At 42.8% G+C, this 21148-nt stretch overlaps 1 protein-coding gene across 1 annotated transcript; it reads left to right on the top strand.

Moving 5' to 3' along the window:
* Positions 1-1827: 1827 nt before the first annotated feature.
* NUS1 (NUS1 dehydrodolichyl diphosphate synthase subunit) lies at positions 1828-20174 on the top strand. Its single transcript, XM_063329727.1, has 5 exons — positions 1828-2475; positions 11341-11463; positions 14822-14974; positions 19116-19215; positions 19942-20174. Exons 1-5 carry the CDS (start codon positions 2061-2063, stop codon positions 20030-20032), a joined length of 882 nt encoding a protein of 293 aa, XP_063185797.1. The 5' UTR covers positions 1828-2060; the 3' UTR covers positions 20033-20174.
* The last annotated feature ends 974 nt before the right edge of the window (positions 20175-21148 follow it).

Raw genomic sequence — 21148 nt, 5'->3', positions numbered from 1 at the left:
TAAACAAAACTGGATTACTGAGACCACTAAAACCAGTGACTTACAAAGAGTAATCTAAGGGGTTTCCTGGCAGTTCATAAATCTTGGCTGATAACTGAGGAGTACTAACACCAGCAAATTACTTTCCAAAGCAAACAGTTTCTATTCTTTATCTTCTGTTGGCATTCAGTAACTGAGCAATCACTCACATTCACAGAGGCTGTTTTGTCAAGAGTGCAGCTATTTGGTTATGTCGCCTATGCAAATGCAATTGACACCTGGGGTTTTTAGGCACCCCACACATTAAGTTATACAACTGGAATAGAAAGACCTAAGTTCATTTTTCTTTACATTTTAACTTTTTAAGGTATCATCAGCCACCCAAACTTTTGGTAGCTAAAGATTTAGCTATTTATGGAACAGCACAAGCCTTCCTTGCGCTTTGCCTGTGTTATTTTTGCTGGCTAACGTTGGTCTGTATTGGAAGTCTGAGAAGCACTTACTTTCGTGATACAGAATTTTTCATTCAATTTTATATTGGCAGATTCTTTATTAATAGAGTACTTCAAATATCCCCCTGTGCCATTTCAGCCCACCCATCTGTCTGACAGCACAGGGCTGCCTTGTTAGCTCATGCTCTACCTTTTGCGTGCAATGAGATTTGTACTGTTGGATCTGTGGGCCGCTACAAGCCAAGGCAGGAAAAACCTGAGAACCATGGATTTTGTGGGAGACAGCAAAAGGGGATGTGCAGCCCTGAGGCCTCACTGTCCCAGCCACCGTGGGGCCACCCTCAGCAGGTCCCCAGGGGCCACACTACCCCCATTGCCTGCGCCACAGAACCACACAGTGAGTATTTGCAGCATGCTTTGAGGGTGAAACATACCATTTAATAACGATAATAAAGAATCACAGAATCATAGAATGATTTGGGTTTGAAGGGGCCTTAAAGATCATCTAGTTCCAACCCCCCTGCCATGGGCAGGAACATCTTTAACTAGACCAGGCTGCTCAAAGCCCCATCCAGCCTGGCCTTGAACACTTCCAGGGATGGGGCAGCCACAACTTCCCCGGGCAACCTGTTCCAGTGCCTCACCACCCTCACAGTAAAGAATTTCTTCCTCCTATCTAATCTAAATTTCCCCTCTTCCAGTTTAAAACCATTCCCCCTTGTCCTATCGCTATGCACCCTGATAAAGAGTCCCTGCCCATCTCTCCTGTAGGCCCCCTTCAGGTACTGGAAGGCCGCTATAAGGTCTCCCCAGAGCCTTCTCTTCTCCAGACTGAACAGCCCCAACTCTCTCAGCCTGTCCTCACAGGAGAGGTGCTCCAGCCCTCTCATCATCTTCATGGCCCTCCGCTGGACCCGTTCCAACAGTTCCATGTCCTTCCTGTGCTGAGGACTCCAGAGCTGGACGTAAGATCCCAGGTGGGGTCTCAAAGACACCCGTGATACCCAGCTGCCCCTGCGGCCTGCAGATTTCCACCCCCGTTTCAAAGGCCAGCGCGGGCGGGGCGCCACGGGCGCCGAGGCCGGAGGCGGGGTGTTCCCATGAGCCCCGGGAAGGGCCGGAGGATTGGGAAGGAGGATCGAGGCTCCACGGGGACCGGCCAGGCCCTTCCCAAGCGCCCCGTCCCCGCCGCTCGCTCCCGCCGCCCCCTCCCGCCCCGGGGCGCCGCCGGCACCGGCCGCCAGGGGGCGCCGCTCCGCCCCAAGACCCCGCCCACCGATGGAGGGGCGGGGTCGATCCCAGCCGATCCCCGTCCCGTCCTCCCCTCGCCCCGCCCCGTCCCTTCCCTCAGGGCCACGTCATTCGCTCTCCGCGGACGGAAGTGACGCTAGCCCGCCCGGCGGCCAACTGGCGCCGTGCGTGTGGCGGGGTGAGAGGTGAGGGAGCGGGCGGGGCGGCAGGAAGATGGCTGCGCTGGCGGCGGTTGCCGGGCGGGGGACGCGGGCTCCGTGAGGGGATGGCGGCGGCGAGGCAGGCGGCGCGTTGCGGCTGAGGCACCCCCCCGCTCCCCCCTCCCCACCTCGCTCTGCCGGGCCCCGCGCGCGCTCCCGTCGGTTGAGCTCTCCCCCCATGAGCGGGGCGGGCGGGCTGGCCTGGCGCGCGCTGCACGCCTTGCTGCGCGCCCTGCTCTGCCTGCAGCGCGCGCTGCTGGCCTGCCTGCGCGGCCGCGCCGCCGCCGCCGGGCCCCGCGCCTGGCTCTGGCGCCGCGCCGCCTCCGCCGCCGCCTCCTGCGCCCTCCTGGCGCCCGCCGCCGCCGGGGCTTTCGCCTTCCGCAAAGCCGGGGCGGCCCCCCGGAGGCGGCGGCCCGGGGCCGCGGCGCAGGGCCGACAGCGGTGGCGCTCGGACGGGCGGGCCCTACAGAAGCTGCCGGTGCACATGGGGCTGGTGGTGACCGAGGAGGAGCCGAGCTACGCGGACATGGCCAGCCTGGTGGTGTGGTGCATGGCGGTGGGCATCTCCTATGTCAGCGTCTACGACCATAATGGTGAGCGGCGGGTGCGTGTGGGGGGAGTCGTACCGCGGGGGTGCCCCGGGTCCTCCACCGGGCGATTGCCGCCCTGGGGAGCGCCTCCGGGCCGGCAGACACCGCCCGGCCCTGGTGCGCCACCGGCGTGGAGCCTCCTCCTCCTCCCTCTCCCGGAGTCTGCCCGAGCCGGGTGCCGTTCTCGCCATTGGCAGCTCCTTTCCCGTCCCCTGGATGAGCCTGGCCTGTGCAGAGCTCCTGGGCTTGGTAAGCCTGGGAGTGCCCTGAGTGCTGTCCTCTGCCCCAGCTCCTGGGTCGGGGTGACTCAGTCCTCCCTGCTTACTGGAGGGGGCAGATGGTGGGGCCTTTCTAGAGCCTGGTTCCCAGCCCTGGTCTAACAGGAACTCCTGGCATCTGAGAGTCATGAGTCCGTAGGGTATGGGTTCTTAAGTAGAGAAGAGCTGTAGGCTACTTATTCTTATGAGCTATGTCTGAACTTCCAAAAGTGGTTGGATGAATGAGAGTAGCCATCTGTTTTCATGTACTCTTTCTCATGTGAAGAGACAGGCTGGAAAGGTAGTTAAACATAAACGTGTGTTTTGTGTGCTGCTTGTGTTATGAAATTAAATTACATGATCTACATTTGGTATAAGGACTGGTGTGCCTTGACATTTGAGTGAACTCTGAGCCAGTGCTTGTGAAAACTTCAGTGTTTTTTCATATCCACTATGTGATTTTACTCATTACTGTGTCTCAGGTGTAAGACTCTTGAATTCTCATGCTTGCAGGTACATTGATTCCTTGTCACTGAGTAGTTTAAAGATAAGTTCAGCATTTGGATTTAACATGCTGTGGAATAATCATGGAACAAATTTGTCTTTCTCATACCTATTCTTTCCTACGGAGGAGGTGAAACCAGCTGTTTTCAAGATATTCTTAGGTGAAGCTCTCTACCCAGCTGTTGAGAGATGATTTCTAACTGAGACTAGACAAGCTATCAACTCAGAAGGGCTAATAATACATGAAAGGGACTGTCCTGCTTCTGTCCTCTCCAGAGGAGAAGGCTTCATCCTGAAGATACCTGTGCTTTTGCTGTCAATGGTGAGACTGTAGGATACCAGTGTTTAAATGTTGTTTTGAGCCACTTCTGATGGCTGTCTAAAGATGTCATGGAAATTAGATTAACTCTGTAGATTTATGCCAGGTTAGAGGTACAGTGGTACAGTCTGCAATAACTGTCTTCTAGTGCTCTTTCAGGAAAGACTCAACAGTACATCACATGTAAGTAGGTGGAATCTATTGTTGTCAAGTGTGCAAAAGCATTTGAGGTATGCAGGCCTTTTCCTGAGCATAGGCATTTATGACTTTTTTTTTTTTTAAACCACTGCTATTAATAGTTCTGTGTCATGTCTGGTCCTTCATATGTGATGCAAGACTCAAATGGCTTAACTTTCACTAAATTCTCTAAATCTTATTAAGAAACTAGGCTTAATACTAGTCACTTAACAGTTTAAACTGGCCATCTGTGCAAGGCAGTTGTGGAACTTATTATGTTGTGTTTCAGCGGGAGAAGACTTCCTCATTTAGAAGTCAAGGAATGGTATAAAATATTTGCATAACATCTCAAGGACACAGAAAACAGTCAGTGCATTTTGGAAAGCCATTTATGTGTTGATAGTTTTTGCTCTCAACTTGGAAAGCATTCAAGCAGGTTAAATGCTGCAGAGCAAACGTTAGTACCAATCAGGAGTGGGAGTTTCCCTTATAGCCTGAAGAGAGATACTTTTATTGTACAGGATCTCTAATTTCTGTCAAACCTCAAATAAGTAATCTGCAGTATTGCTTAATATGTTATGCATGTATGCTTAGTTCCTTTTTAGATCTCTGCACTGTGCTGCACGAATTACATGTATGAGAACTGAATTGAGGAACAGATCCATCTGGGAGTCATGTTTCTTGGTGGTCGTGGTTTTCAGCTTGCTCACTGTGCAACCGTTCAATGCTGAGGAGGGAGAATGAACCAGCCAATGCTTAGGTAGCCACTGTTGCTGAGATTCTGACAGAGAGGAGCCAGCGCTCTTGTAGTGTCTGATGCCTTCATTAAGGAGAAGCTACTTCTGCTTCTCCAGCACATATGTTGAGATCCAGTTAGATCTAAGACTGACTGTTGGAAGACTGTAAATATGATGACCAGAAATGACAAAGTTATGTCCTCTGAAGAGCAGTATAGTTGAAATAACCTTGCAGAACCATTGTCTCTTTTAGCAGTTCAGAAAAAAAAAAATCTTGGAGACTGCTGCTGTTTCCGTGTGTTGTTACATTCATTCTAAAGTTGCATGTTAAGAGGTTTTGTTAACACCTTTGAAATCTGAAAATATAGCTGCGATCTCATGATGTTAATATCAAGACATAATGCGTTTCAGTAGTTCATTCTTCTGTTGGTCCTTTGATACCAGAATATGCTGGTTTAATTGCCAGCTTGAATTCCAGTTTGTTGGAACATAATTGAAGAAGGCAAGACAATGCAGAACAACTAAAATGTGTTAAATCAGTGGCTTTTGCCAAACTTTCAGAGTTGATGAGAATAGCCTGCCATTACACACGCATGTTCTTCATGGGTGTGCAATGGGTTTCCTGGGACAGCAGCCACAACTGCTTTTTGCACAGCATTTTGTCAGCTGAGCCTTTTAAACTGGTTTCAGAGAGTGAGCAAGTGGCCATTCATATGGCTAAAGTAATATGCTTACTTCTGGTAATAGCAGATATGTTGCCTTTATTTTGGTGCTAAGCTCCTTATGGTGTTTAGATTGAGCATACAGCATTTCCAGATAGACTTGTCATTAAGTAGGACGTTGCAGTTGTTGCTAATTCCGGTCCTGAATAATAGTGATGTCTGGAACCCTCAACAGTAGCACTAGTGTAGTGAAGGTGAATAAAGTGAGGTACAGCTTGCTCTTATCAGTAGCAGAGGGTGAACCTTAATTAAGTTGTGCACTTGTTCTCATCTTCTCAGGTGGGAAATTTGCTTTTGATCAGCTGAGTTGCTTCAGTAAGGTTCTGTGTTCATACAATTGTACCAACTATTGACTTATCAAAGATATGTTGTTCCCACTGATGTGGCTGTGGCGAAGAAGGAAACACAATGACGAGTGCTCTGAATCTGTGTTAGATGTAGTGAGGTATACTTTAGTACGTTTCCTTTTCCTTCATTGCACATTTGCAGTACTGAGATTCTTCTCATTGCAACGGGAAACTTTGATTACAAGAGCAGCCTTCCATGGTTGTGTTTTCTGTGAGAAATGCTGTCGGTTTCCTGTAGAAGGCTTAAATTAAAAATGTGTCCTTAATTGCCCCTTTTGTAAGAAGAGAAGGAAGCATGACATTCTCTAAAGAAGTGCCAGATAAGCTGTTCATTTGTTTACAGTAGTGAATTTCTATATTTTTAACTGAATGACTAAATAGAAGGTTGTTTCTGTATTCTCGGTGTCAAAATAAGTAGCTGCATCCCAGCTGACACTAGTGTGTTATAGCAGCTGCACCAGTAACTGTAAGGGCAGCTTGGCTGGAGTTGTGCTGATTCTCGTGGGCAATTACAGAACCCAGTATGTTACAAGTGTATTGGTTAATAATTGTGGAATGTGATCATGTACTTGGCTGTCTTCTCTGAATCCATGAAGATCACTATGTCAGCAGACTAGGATAAAAAGGTCTTTGCAGAATGCAAGAGGACCATAATGTAAGTAACCACCTTGTACTGTAAAAAATATATGATGCTATGAGTTGCAGTGCTCAAAACTGAGAACCCTGTCAGGCTTGGAGACCTAAGGTGGTGTGCTTTTACTGCCTCTCGTCTTTAGGAGCCCTTTTCATTTTCCTGATTTTTCAATGATATGCATCAGAAAAAGCCATAATAAACTTAATGCTATGGTGTGCTCTTTGGTTATTAAATCCAGATTGACTAAAATTTTAGGGTTTTGATCAAGGATGTTTTTCTGTGGACTTGCGTGTTGCCAATCCTATTACTTAGTAGAAATCCAGCCATGCTGGTCAGGACCTTATCTCTGAGGAGATAATGCAGCCTTGTCACAGTCAGAAGGCAGTGATTATGCAATTATATAGTAGCAGTTAAAATATCTTCTGGGGAGCAGAAGCCTTTGACCAGTGTTACGTACTTTAACTTTATTCCGTTAAAGTTACTTTGCCACTCAAGAGCTTGCTTGAGTGTTACTTCTGTCCATCCGTGGAGCTTTCCTGAAAAGGTTTGGGACAAGTCTAGAGCGCTTTTTGGCACCTTGATGAACCTTCGCATTTGAGTACTTTGGGCTTCTGAACAGATGCTGCAGGGTAAAGGTTTCTTAAAGCCCATAGTGTGACTGCATTGAGAGCTTAGGTTTCTTCATCCTGGGATTAGCTTTCCAGTGAACTGCTTTACTTCTGACCAGTTTTCTCTTGGAAATTCTTTGAAAGGATGGAGTACTGCACTAGGCAAAAGAAATTGTTTCATTAGCCTCAAATATAGGTTTTTAGTCTCTTCCAGATTACTTGGTAGTTTAGCCAATCCGATCTATCCATACAACCTTCTGGGTGTTCAGTGGGTTCACTTCACTGGGGGAACATAAATATGTTGTGGTTTTGTGTCACTGGAACACTTCGGTGAGATGCCAGTATCACGTGCCATCTGCTGTGGGTCTTCACGCATGTGAAACATCATGTTTGACAATTGCATTTTGGTGTTGAGTTGGTAAGAGTCCTCAGACCGCATTTATTAAAAGGGTTAACGCTAATCAGCGGGAGGTACCTTATACGTATGGGTAATATGAAAGTAGTATCTTTTCTCTCGATTGCTGATGAGCTTTTGTTCTCCTGGTACAAAGTGTCCCTCCAAGAAGAAATGTGGGAGGAATCGTCGCCTATGAGGTTATAAGTTCTAACTTGAATCCTTCCTATTAGGTTAGCACTAGCTTAAGTGGCTTTAATGTGAGTGGAACTTAAGTGACTTCATCCGCTTTCAAACTTCGATTATATTTTTTTCTAGCCTCTTGGAATAGACAAGCCTAATACATTTTTCTAGCCTCCCATATCCTGTGAGGTCCAGTGTAATGACTTAAACCCTGCTTTCCTCCATTATCAACTAGCACGAGGATGCAGGCAGAAGTCGTTCATGTCTTGACACAGTTTCTTGCATGTACATTATTTGAATTGGGTTATGATTTGGCATTTCTCAAGCTGTTAATACTTCGATGCTTGTTACCTTATGACTCTTCCCTTGTTGGCACTGGAAGGGAATTGAGAAAAAGCAAATAACTGAAATGCTGTGGAAATGTATTCTTTCCTAGGCTTAACTTTAGTTAAGGTGTTTGTTCCCTTGTAAGGAAGAGCTGGCTCTTAGTCTGTGTTTTATCAGATTCTGCTGCTTTAAAAAAAGCAGGGCAAGTGAGAATGTTGAACTTTGAGATGCTACCAAGGCATTAACACAGGTGGTGGCTGTGGTAGTCTAGCCAGACAAACAAATGGTTGATACCACCTGGTGCTTCTCTGTGCCAGTTGTTCCCTTCCAGTTCGCAGTTCCTGTTACTTTTGAGCCTTGCTTCTGCTGAACTTGCAGCCTCTTAGTTAACAAACTCCATTTGTCAATCTCTGACCCTACAATGCTGCAACACCACAGTTGACTGCAAAGGGGCATGGCTTGTAACTATTGTAAAACTGAGCAAAAGGCATGTGCTCTGGAAAAGACCCGTGTAATGGAGGGCTACTGCAGGAGACTGAAACAGTTCTGGTTTGCCTCAGCTCTAATGGCAACTAATGATCAATAGGTTTGCAGCTTGTGTTGTAAAAACAAAAATCAACCCTGGAAACAGCTCACAAGTTCTTAGTTAAATAAAAAACCCAAACAGGCAAAACCACAAAGTTTTATACTCTCTTGCTTTGGTAATTGTAGTGCTTAAATATGCATAATTCTTAAAACACTTCATTTGTTGGAGTATAGACATTTGCACCTACTTGAAAAGACTCCAACGTTCTGACTGAACAAAACAGTTTCTGCTTTTCAAAAAGAAAAATTATTTCTAATGAAAAATAATAGTGACAACTTCATGTTTGTGTTCCATATTAGAAACACTGGTAGGGCTGAAAGTGTCCCCGCTTAACAGCAAACAGCTGTTGTATTGCTAAAATTTATTATACCTCTTGTCAAACATTAACTTTCTGTAATGTTAAAGTCATATTATGGACTTGCTTTCAGCTTATGTGGAAGACAATGAACAAAATTGGAAGGTAGCATTAAATCTAGGCTTAAGTCTTGCTGCCTAGGAAGACTTGAATTCTGTTAGTGAGTTGGTCAGCTTGTGCACTTTTGCTTACGGTATTTATCATGTATAAATTAGCAACAGCATCTTCCAGAACTAATTGGATATATTTTCAAAGTTTTAAAAAATGCACCTTGTAGACAGATAGGTTTTTGAGATACTGTAAGGGAAGGGGCTGTATGCCTGAGCCGCAACTGTGTAATTTTCAAAGTCAAATGTGAATTTGGCCCACGTACATTGCCTCTGGCAGCACTGTATTTGCCATCATATGTATCTGTAGGACAAAGTCTCTTGTGCACTGAGTGAGAGACAAAGCACTGAAGGAGTAAAGTTCCCAAATGCTATTTGTTTCAAATGAAGGTTTCAGTTAGTTTGGATGTTTACTACCATCTGATGTGCTTCAGGGTCTTCTCTGCAGGAAAACTGCAGGTGTGTCAAGTTCGGTGGATTAGTTGGAATTTAGGTGTGGAGGTTTTTCCAAGAAAAACATACTACAACTATATAATACAACTACCAGGAGCTTCCAGTTTATGTTAAACTGCTATTCCAAGAGCAATACAGGACCCAGATTTGAACAGCTAAGGAGGTGAGTGAGGTATATGAGGAGAGTAGAAGAGAAATGCTGATGATATTCAGATGAATCTCAAGAACACATCTAACATATCTTTAGTATCCACTGTGTGTATTGAGGACCTTCACTTCAGAGCTGGACCAAGTCCTTTATCTGATGTCCCTTTTTATTGAGCAGTAAGCACCTTAGTCTATTCTCCTACCTGTTATCCTCAGTGTCTTCATTTACTTCATAGCTGGAGTTTGTATTCTTAAATCTGTTCTTCCAGTCTTTGACAGGAACAGGCAACAACTCTTCATGAGAAAAGAATCGATATTATTAGTGCTGGGTGGTGAAGGGGAAGAAGAGAGCAGCTGTTTCCCTGGTTGTGAGCCTTTTCTAATTATGCCAACTCTTTTTCTGAATATTGAGTGTAGGGGTTTTTTCCTCATCTTGAAAAATGGATGACTCTTAGAGGTGAGGCATATGCAACCTTGCACAGATCTTACTTGAAGATGGTGCGAGATTAACAATTGCAGTAGCTGCACTGCTGCTGACCTTAAGAGTAAGGAAGACAATCAGTACTGACCGCAGGACAGGACAGACTTATCCAAGCAGAGTTGTGTCAAACGGTATTATTCAAAGCAGCATGCTCAATTTCTAATGTGTACTAATATACATTAATAAGCAGGACCACAATATGTAACAATTTAACTTTATTTAGACTTAGTAAAAGTATTCTACCACTCTTTTTCTATCAAGGTTGCTGCCTTTGAGATTTGCTTGTCTGTCAGCATGTGAAATCAGTTATAAGCATCACTAACACTTGTGTAATGAAGTAAATTATTTTCTATCCAGGATGGTAGGAAAACCAGATGCTTTATCACCTGTTAAAACCTCTAATGAAGCCTGTATAAAAATACTAACTCGCTAGGCCTAAAGGCTAGCATATTAAATAAATGCATTGTATCACTTCATGTTGCAAGCTAACTCCTAATGTCTTATAGTCTTAACCCAATGCTTTACACAGTTTGACCATCACTGATGTAGAAACTGCTGTTTCTAGCAGTTTCTAATCCCAGAATCAGGTGGAGGTGATGAATCATAAGCCTGATCATAAAATTGTATACAAGTTCAGTGTTTCTTATAAGATTACTCTGCCGGCATTTTTAGACTGGTCAACAGAGGTGCTTGACATAGGATTTCCGAATGAAACTTAGGCCTTTAGTAACAACCCCTGAATACAAAGTGATAAAAATGTTATCACTTCCTAAGTAAATATGCCTAGCTACGTTTTTGCACTGTAAATATTTAAGCTGTAACATTCAGTTTTTACTGTGGCTTTTAATTAGAAATAACTGTGTCTTTTTTTAAGAGCTAGAATTTATTTTTGAACAGGAACCAAAGTATGTTTGGTTAAGCAAGTTTTTGTAATCTCCTGCACTCAAAAATGTCTACCATAAATATGTAAGCATAAAAAAAGCTTTGGGGACTGCATTAACTCCTTGGAATACACAGCTTGTGAAATCTTCTTATTAGGAAATCCATGGCATAGGAGTAGGCAGTTATTGTGACCCGATACACAGATTTAGTCTTCTGGCTCTCTTTGGTGACTTTCTGTTAGCCTGCAAGTGTTAGTAGACTTAAGCATCAAATCTACAGCAACATGGGCATTAAGGAAACTTGATGTTAATCAGACTTGGTGGTCCTGTGCTGGTAGGGTATTGCTCTTTCAAACTATTGCTAGTCTACTAAGGACAATGAAGTAAGTCTTAAACTATCCCTTATGCAATTGCAGATTGATACTTAAACAAGGCTGGGTGAAAGAGGAGCAAAAGCACATGAGTTGTCTTTCCAAGGTCACTGAAATTAGTCATGTGTAGTAGCATTTGCTTTGGATTCTTACCGTACTTGTGAGCTCCAGTTTGAAACCAGTACTGACTACCTGATTCTTTTTTCTTCCTGCCTAGTGTCAGATTTATTTTGTAGTACTCTTTGTAGGAGTTGGCTGACATGCAACCTTTTTTAAAGGTATTTTCAAGAGGAATAATTCAAGATTGATGGATGAGATTTTAAAACAGCAGCAAGAACTCTTAGGACTAGATTGCTCCAAGTACACCGTGGAATTTGCAAATCAAGACAAAGCTGATCAAGGTAAGGTGAACTGAGGGGTGGGTTGATATGACTTTAGCTGTATGTAAATCACAACTCTGCTTTTACTTAAACACATTCCTGTGTACAGTGACCTTTTCCCTTCATTAAGCACTGATTATCAGAACACGCGCAGCCTTCCTGGCGCAGCCTTCCTGGGCTAGTATTGAACTTTCATTGTAGTTATTTGTTCTTAACTAACAGTGAAGTGTTGTGTCTTCCTTCCCATAGTGATCATTACTGGGTAGTCTGATCTTCCCTTTACACACAACTGTTGTGCTGTGACCCCTTTAATGCATTAGTGTAGCTCAACTCCCAGCTGTTTCAGTGAGATGAATAATTCTGCTGAGTTGAAAAAGCACTGGAGTAAGTGTCTTGCTGATGTCAAGTTAACAATGTGTGCACTTCCATCTTTCCAAACTTATACCTTAAAGTGGGGAGGAAGGGAAAGAGCAAAACTGCTGGTTGTCATGACAATGTATAATAACACCAGGAAGGTAAAGGATGTTAAGTTTAAAAGAAAAATAAATTAAAAAATACTCTGTGATAGCAGCTTTGGCATGTAGTAGAAGTGCAAAACAGGAATTTATTTGGACATTAATGTTCCTTATTCAATACTATGTGCTGTAAATATTAATTTAGCTATGTTGACTAACACAAATGCTAAAAGTCTGTTCAAAATGTAGTAAACTACAAGTATGTATTTACTAAAGCAGGCCTTTGCCTTAGAGGGATAGGCTGATATTCAGGGCTCTCCTGACTACAACTCATAATATTTAAATAGTCTCATAAAAAAAAAAAGAGAAAACCAACCCATATGTTTTAAGACAATCATATTACATAGTTTGAAGACTTAAGAAAAGTCTACACGTCATAAGCTGTAGTACATTTAGAATCACAGAATCATTTAGGTTGGAAAAGACCCTTGGGATCATCGAGTCCAACCATCAACTCTGCTCTACAAAATTCTCCCCTACACCATATCCCCCAACACCACATCTAAACGAGTCTCAAACACATCCAGGGATGGTGATTCCACCACCTCCCTGGGCAGCCTATTCCAGTATCTAACCACTCTTTCTGTGAAGAATTTTTTTCCTAATGTCCAGCCTAAACCTACCCTGCTGCAGCTTGAAACCATTCCCTCTTGTTCTATCACTAATTACCTGTGAGAAGAGACCAGCACCAGCCTCTCTACAATGGCCTTTCAAGTAGTTGTAGAGAGTGATGAGGTCTCCCCTCAGCCTCCTCCTCTTCCTCAAACTAAACAGTCCCAGCTCCTTCAGTCACTCCTCATAAGATTTATTCTGCAGGCCCTTCACCAGCTTCGTTGCCCTCCTCTGCACTCGCTCCAGCACCTCGATCTCTCTCCTATTGAGGTGCTCAGAGCTGGACACAATACTCAAGGTGTGGCCTCACCAGTGTTGAGTACAGGGGGACAATCACCTCCCTGCTTCTGCTGGTCTCACTATTTCTAATACAAGCCAGAGTGGCATTGGCTTTCTTGGCCACCTGGGCACACTGCTGGCTCATGTTCAGCCGCTTGTCAATTACAACCCCCAGGTCCTTTTCTGCCAGGCAGCTCTCCAGCCACACTTCCCCAAGCCTGTAGCGATGCATGGGGTTGTTGTGGCCCAAGTGCAGGACCTGGCACTTGGCCTTGTTGAAGCACATTCCATTAGCATTGGCCCATTGGTCCAATCTATCCAGGTCTCTCTGTAGAGCCTCCCGGCCCTCATGTAGATCAACACTCCCGCTTAACTTGGTGTCATCTGCAAACTTGCTGCATTTAAGATCCTGCAGGCTGAGTTTTGCTTCCTCTACAAGAACTGATAGGATGCCGAGATCCTTTGTGCTGCTTTTCTAGTATAAAGTCCAATGTTGTAGCATAAACTTGCCTTATAAGCAACTTAGCCTAAGGTGCTAGCATTTACATGGAATCAGCAGAGTTTCATGTTGTCTCTTTATTTCTGTGAAGGTAGAAGTAACCAGCAGAAAATGGGATAAACAGGCTGTTAATGTCTGAAACTCCAGCATACTTAGCTGCACTTGACTAAATCAGGATATTTGCATCCATACCAAATGAACTACTGAAAGATTGCTCAGACTTGCTGACTGAAAGGGTACATTTAAGTCTCAAGAACTTCTTACGCTGGAGACTATGAAAAGCAGAGGTGTTTTCTGTTCTTAGAATTCTTCATTCTTCCTTAGAAGGCTCCACAGTCAGATCAGACACTTCATACTGAACTGAACAAGCTGATACCTATCCAGTTTATCATATTAAACTGCAATATTTCACTTTTTCTGAAAAGCAAAATTACATGTCTTACACTTATGAATGCTGTTAGAGAAATATTCTTTAACGTAGGACATATGATAAATCAAAGAATGTCCAGGAACAATTATTTTCATTGTTGTGGCTTTGGATAGACTGAGGTTTTTTTGGTGCTCGTATGAGTCTTCTGACTGTATTCTCTGTACTTTGCAGTCAGGTTCTGCAGTTTTAAGAAGTGTTATTTTTAAGTATCTGATTATAACTATCATAAATTCTGTGTAAGTCTAATGTATAACATGCACTAGTGTTCAACCCATTTACTTCAAGCTGGGTTTAGTATGCTGTCTGTAGCCTTCAGCTGCCTTTGGTGAGTTTACCTCTTAAGTACCTTATCAGAACTGACAATGATGCAAGTCATGTAGTGTGAGAAGGCTCCCCCCTCACAATAGTGTAGACAGTAAGATTGTTGTGAAATGTTCTCTTAAGTCACTGACATAATTACAGGTTAATGGATAAATTCTGGTACTACTACCTGGCTTCCGTAGCAATCTTAGATCAATATTGTAACTCTTGCATCAATTTCCAAGTGCTGCTGAAAGATCTTGTGATCATATATGGGGAGGGCCCCAGCTTAATCATTGTCACATGAATGTCTGCAGTAGCTGTTAAACACCTTCCTCTTTTAGGGTAGGAATTAGATCTTTTTTTCCTTTCCCTGAACTGCAAGTCTTTCTACGTTGTTTACCACCCCCAAAGTTACTGTCTAGGTGCCTTCCTCTCACTGCTTCGCCTGACAGCATAAGAACCAATGACAATTTCCTGGAAGACTCTGCATTTCAAGACTGACGTTAATTAAACCACTTTCTACGAGACCCCTCGAAATAGTCACCTTAAACTTGTGTTGTAGTAATACAGCAAATACAGAAGACACCCACTTCTGTAAGAGACGAATGAGGTATATCTATGACTAGTTGTATAATATGTGAAGTAAATGACAAGTTTCTTTCAGTCATATCCTGTGAGTATCTAAAGCACATTCAAAACAACTGTAGTTCTGTTGCTTTTAAACTGTTTTTGTACTTTCAGTTTTAAATTGCCAATCTACATTGAAGGTGCTGTCTCCGGAAGATGGAAAAGCAGACATAGTAAAAGCTGCTCAGAACTTTTGTCAGTTGGTAGCACAGCAGCAAAGAACATACACAGACCTGGATGTGAATGTGTTAGACAACTTATTAAGTAGTAAGTATGACATGGTCTGTGGGGAGGAGGGCGAAGAGTACTCGATTTGTAACAGATTTGGTTTCTAGTATATTTATTGCTTAGAATGTATGCATCTTCTTTCTTAGTCTGTCAGGATAAGTTGTGATTATTGATTTCAGGCTTCTGCTAAAAAATTCTTATTGGTTTACTCCCTTTTGAGCTTTTTCTTTAGGCAGAAAAAGGAAACCTTAAGCTAAACTGGAGAGTCTGCGCTCTTCAGAGTTTACAGCCTCTGTGGGAGGTTTACAACCTGCTGGGATCCCCTGAAAATAGACTACTATAAGTTAACTTCTTGCAAGTTAGCATGCTGCAAACCTGGGTATGGGCAGAGAGTCTTTTCCAGATCTGGTTACAGCAATTAAAGCTGTTAACTGTTGCCTAACTATCATTGTGAGTGCAAACGATGGAGCACTTGCTGATCTTTTGCTGCTGTATAACCCACACTAGTTTAGTTATCTTCATTACTAATTCATGCGGATTACTGACTCTGCACTGAGGTGCATGGCTACATGCAACAGCTAGAGGAAGGGCAGGGCTGCCCTAATCTCACATCTGGGAGTAGTTTAGCACAAGCTTCCACATCCCCAGTGGTGCTACGGAGCTGTAATAGTTGCTCAGCTCTCCTAGGTGATCCGTGCATGTTGATTGCAACTGGAATTAACTTGGCAAGGTTCAGGTTTCTGATCGCGTACTTCAGCTTGGATGTCTGCAGACACATTATTGTGGCTCCTGTTAGTTGAACTTTAGAGAGTGATGATTTTTTTTTTTTTATTAAAAGGTTGGTCAGTTGAATTGCTCTGCAGACTGACTACTGTGGCCATTTGGACACTTTAATCTTAATTTCAAACTGAATTCTATCCCTGTTGTCAGCATGCTGCATAATAGCTTCTCACTGTAACAGAATTATTAAACAAATTTAGTAAGGCATCTGCAGAAGTAACTTAAACATCTGTCCTGTTACACCCCAAAGGCAGTTTAAGGAAATGAAAAATTGCTTCTTTAAAACACTCATTTTGTGAAGAACTGGTGGTAATTGATACCTACATGTGTATTTTGGCCAGTGGTGTTTCATTGGATCTTTTTCAAACACTTGTTCATGGTCTTCTGTCTGTGCATTTAAGTGTCTGGGTATGTTAAAAGTGTTAGGGCAAGTCTTAAATGGAGCAGATGTATTCTTCAAGTACTGCATGCTAGATGAGCATAGAAAGAGAAATCTCCTAGGTTTTTAATCTGTCAAAACTGTAAACTTTGAAAACAGGCTGCTTAATCTATGTGGCTAATAAATAGGGATAGTATCTTTAACTAGTCCTGCTTATTAATTTGCTTGGTTTAAGCGTTTAGGACAGTTGGAGGTGAAGAACTGTTCTTTCATTACTTACTTAGCAGCAGCTTATGAAACTACTCATTTTAGTTGTAAGCAAATTTAGTTTCTGTGCATACTTAAAGGCAAGGTATTGAATGTAAACATCTGTGAGTTACTGGTCTAAGTTGAGAGTGAGTTCTGAAAGCAGTACTTGAGTAGCTGTATTTTTAGCGTTTGTGTTCATGGTGACTTCTGTAAGTTTCTGGTTTTTCACATTTTGATTTAAATATCTGATAATGTAGTTTTTTAATTTTCTGTTCATATTTAGGATGCAGGTACTGAAGTCTAGTTGTAAAATGGTATGGCTCTAGCTTGCCATGTGGCTTTTCTGGTTCTTAATCCAGTCATGCCCTAATTCTTACAGCTTGAGCTTTCTTCAGTGTAAGAGTACTTTCTTCTGAGCAATGCCTCAGGTAACTGTTTTGTTTTCAGAGAAGTAGGTGTCACCTGCATTATAATATTGTTTCTACTTGCTGTCTGCCTTCCCAGTAAAGAACATGACTATCAATTAAGGCTGTTCAAGTTGCCCTGTAAAATCCCTGCGGAGAAGAGAAAGGGTAGCGCGGTCAGCTCTGCAAATTCCTTCATGGTCTTCTCTCTGAACTCTCGATCTAGAAGGGATGTTGCCAGACTCCTGTCCCTTGCGTGTCCAGGTCTTTTCACCCCTCTTTCTTTTCTCCACCCCCCCCTCCCCGAGTCTGCTTACAAATCCTTCTATCTTGTGTGTGCTTAAACTTGAAGGGTGCTTTAACCCTAGCAGCTCTGAGGGAGCTCCCACATGTAAAGCATTTGTAGTGCTGGTATGTTTAGGTAGAGAAATGGATGCAGAGTGGAAAGCACAGTGCTGTGTTTTGAATAGGCTGTTCTGATGGTAATACTACAGTGTATATTTTCATTTTCCTTCAGATAGGAACCAGAAGGAAATATTAGCATTAACTGGGCTCTCTGAAGGTCTTTTCCTGTTTGAAAAGCCATTGCAGTGTTGAAGATCCTGTTGCTGAACTGGCCAGCTGAGGAGTACTTAGCTACTGAATCAGCTGATGAGTAAAGCTGTCCACTTCCTCCAGAGTCCCCACTTCTAAGTATTTACTGCTTCCCTGCAAAGCTTTTTCATACTAACACGCTAGCTTCAGAACACATTACTGGCTTTTGCTATATATTTTTTTTCTTAACTTTGAGATAAGATTTGGACCATGGCACAAGGCCCTCATACCTAAATACCCTTTCTTGGAAATGCACATGCTTGGGAAAATAGCTTCTTCTGGCAAAAGGATTGCTATTGTGATGATTCAGTGGGGAGGGAGGATGTGATCTGTCTGAAATCTCCAGCTTCAGTTTCAAAAACTGGGTGGAGCAAAATCTGATAGGACATTAGTTTCCTGTTCTGTTATTCCCAAAGTTAAGTTCCTCTACAGCTAAACTTAACCTTATAAAAGGCTCTTGACTGGTTTGGTTCAGTTTTTTTAAGTGATAAAAGAATTGAGAAATAACATCTGAAGTTCAGAGCAAATTGGCATTATTTACCTTTAGCAGACAAAGTTTGGCATTATGCAGTGTAAGCACTCTTGCAGTTAACTTGTAGAATTAGTGGATAATGGAAGGGCTAATACAAAATAGCATGCAGTAATCATGACTAATTGCAGCATTATAGCAAAGCAGGGTTATGACCGGAATGTTTTTCAGATGAGTTAGGTATGTGCATGAAGAACAGCTTACCTTCTTGGGTCCCTTTGGGTACTATACTGGTTTTCCCATGTTGCCCTCATCAACTTGCTAGAATTAGTAGGGAAAGCTGGACCGAGACTGTTCATTCTAAGCTTCTTGCCTGTCTGTCAATTTTAGCTTGGAGCAGCTCAGGCATGGCAGAAGGGTATGCAAGGGAAGCAGTGTTGTTTGGTCACTAATTGTCTTCAACCTCGGAAGATCAGTAGGGTGCTCTCGCTAGTGGAATGACAGTGACTGGGGTTTTAAGGTATGGGTAGTAAGAGTGTGTGCACCTAGTGAAATCCTGCAGTGTTACCTAGCCTTGCCCTGGGACGGGTCATGCTCTCCACTTAGTGACTGGAAAAAAAAAAATAAAAATTGCCCGGTTCTTCCTCACGCATCTAACCAGAAAGATGTCACCTGCAACACTTTGTCTGATAGAAGAAGTTGGGTTTTAAAATTGTCGAGCTCCATACTGAGAAACAGACAATTCATCTGGCAGGGTACTTCTTTTACAACTTGTTTTCTTGATGGTCTGTGATACCAATTTGTTCTTCAGTGGAACCTTCTTAAGTTTTGGTTGGGTTTTTTTTGTGTTAATAGTTCTTTTACTGTACTTGACTGCAACTACACATAGTTGAGTTAGGACTGTAGTAGGTTTATTGGTCAGGGTACAGCATGTTCTGTGCTATTAAAATCAAGTTTGTCAAGACAAAACTAGAATGAGTCAGTTTAAACAGCAGTATTAAGGTTTGCCGTTAAAACAATGTGGCTGTTCCTATCACTTCCTTACCAAGTCTTTGAGAACTACCTAACATAAAAATAACAGTCCAGCTGGGCCTGCAGTGGCTGCCGAAGCTTTTGCTCAGCTGTTCCTGTTCAGGTGATGCAAGACCAGTCTGTTGTCTTGGGCTTTTAATTGTTAACTTGTCCTCAGGAGCTTCACTTCGTTTAAAAAATGCATTTAATGAAAAAGCGGATGCCTTAGGGTTTAGAATTAAAACAAATCTTCTGGTGAATTTGAAAAAATCCTAATTTAATTTGTTCTGACAGGTACAAATGGATTTCCTGATCCTGATTTAGTCTTGAAGTTTGGTCCTGTGGACAGCACATTAGGATTCCTTCCGTGGCACATCAGACTGACAGAGATCGTGTGAGTTTCCTATAAATACTGTGAAATAGATTGGAAAAATATCTAACTAAACAAGTCTTTATGTGACTTACCTTATGGAAGTAGTCATAAGAAGAGATTTGCCTAAACAAAGGTGTCTGTAGATTGATTTGAGGATATTCAAAAACTGTTAAATGAAACCTGTCATATGTTCATTGTTGCTCCTTCAGCCATGATTAGGCAACACCAGACTTTACTCTTCAGGTGAAAGGAACAACTTCTGCCACCATCTGGTCTCAGTGATCCAGTCTCAGTTCTGTTGGTGTTCCTTATGTGGATTTTGAGTGGCTTACAGGTTTCTATCAGGGAAACTAAGGATGTAAGGGAAAGAGGATAATGTAAGATGATCATGCCTCTGGATTACCTCCCAGTTTTGGCAATAACCGAACTGACTAGAGTTGCTGTATTTCTTATATCTCAGAGCATTTATAGGGCACTTAAATATTTGGGCAGACCTGTGCTTCTGCAACTTTCTCACTAATTTTAAGTGCCCTGTGTGCTCTAATGGGTTGGCTTTGACTAAAAGAGTGACAAGATATTAACAGCTAGTTTAGTTAGTAGAGTTGAGTGACAAGAACAGTGTTGAGAACAACTTCACAAGGCTGCTCAGATAAAAGCTTGCTTTAAGTAATGATGTTGCTGACTGGCCATACCAATTGTGCAGTGTTTATAGAAGCTTATTTTAACTTTTCTAACTTTGTTTCTCAGTTCTTTGCCTTCCCACCTGAACATCAGCTATGAAGACTTTTTCTCTGCCCTCCATCACTATGCAGCCTGTGAGCAACGCTGGGGAAAGTGACTTCTGGCTGAGCACATGGAGTCAGACTTTCTGTGGGAAGGAATTGATGTCTGTTTACAAGCACCTGTGACCCATACGTCTGGTTCATAGTCCTTTCTTAATTTATCAACAAATTCAATAAAGTGTCTTACCTTTCTAGAGAGTCTGTGTGAATGCGTGAGAATCTATGGGGAGAGGGAAATTCACAGATTTCCTTTATGAAAAAGACAGTTATTACAAGCAAAGCTGTTCCAAGATCAGTTATCCTTACTTTTGTGTCCAAGTGACCTAAAGAACATGCAAGAACTAAGTTTTGTGAAGGCTACGGGACAACATAAATAGGAGTTTCGTGCCATGAAAGTCCTTAAATCTAAAGAAGAACTCTCATGTCAGCTTGTTTCTTTGCAATTCCTTGTGGTCAGGCATTTCAGTGCTAATCACCTGGTTTATCTTCATGTATATTTATTATATAATACGTGATTCCAGAGGGGTCAGTTCTGTTGTTAACTATGAGAATAGAATATGCCTGTGATGACTAAGCCAGCAGCAGGTAGCAAGTTCTAGAAATACTGAGAAGATTCCATAAAAAGGAATGGGAGCTTCTGTGGTAAGTGGATAAGGCAGTCTGTGTAGCACTATCCATCCTCTTGTCTTTTTTTTTTTTTTTTTAAGAGGTAACATGAAAGTATTCCTACAGCCCTGACTGAAACTTTTTAGCAACAGGTCAGTTTTCCATAGAGAATAAGCACAAACAGTACCATGTATTGTTTGTATATCTATATTCCCTGTAAAAGTCTCCTTACGGTGACAAGCTGGCTAACGGCTCTGGCACCACTTTGCTGAAAAATCTGAAAATGGACTAGGTCCGCTCTCATGGCTTGTTGTGCTGGTGCACCCCGCAGGGGCGGCTGCTTCAGCCTTTTGTCAGGTCTGTTCCGAGCTGCCCATCAGAAGTTTGAATGGGAGCCTGCAGCAGGCGAGAACGAAGATGAAGCTGCACTACAGCACCTCAAAACGGAGGTGACTAAATAGATGCATTAGCTAAATGGTCTTCATCACAGAATGCCCTGCTCTAATTACATTCTTATTGTTGGGAGTAATTTGAAATTGAAAGTCTTTCTAGCAGCATTTGGGCAA

Source organism: Chroicocephalus ridibundus, chromosome 3, assembly GCF_963924245.1.
Source record: "Chroicocephalus ridibundus chromosome 3, bChrRid1.1, whole genome shotgun sequence".
In the NCBI taxonomy this organism is placed as follows: domain Eukaryota; kingdom Metazoa; phylum Chordata; class Aves; order Charadriiformes; family Laridae; genus Chroicocephalus; species Chroicocephalus ridibundus.
This window is presented reverse-complemented; position numbering and strand designations above follow the sequence as displayed.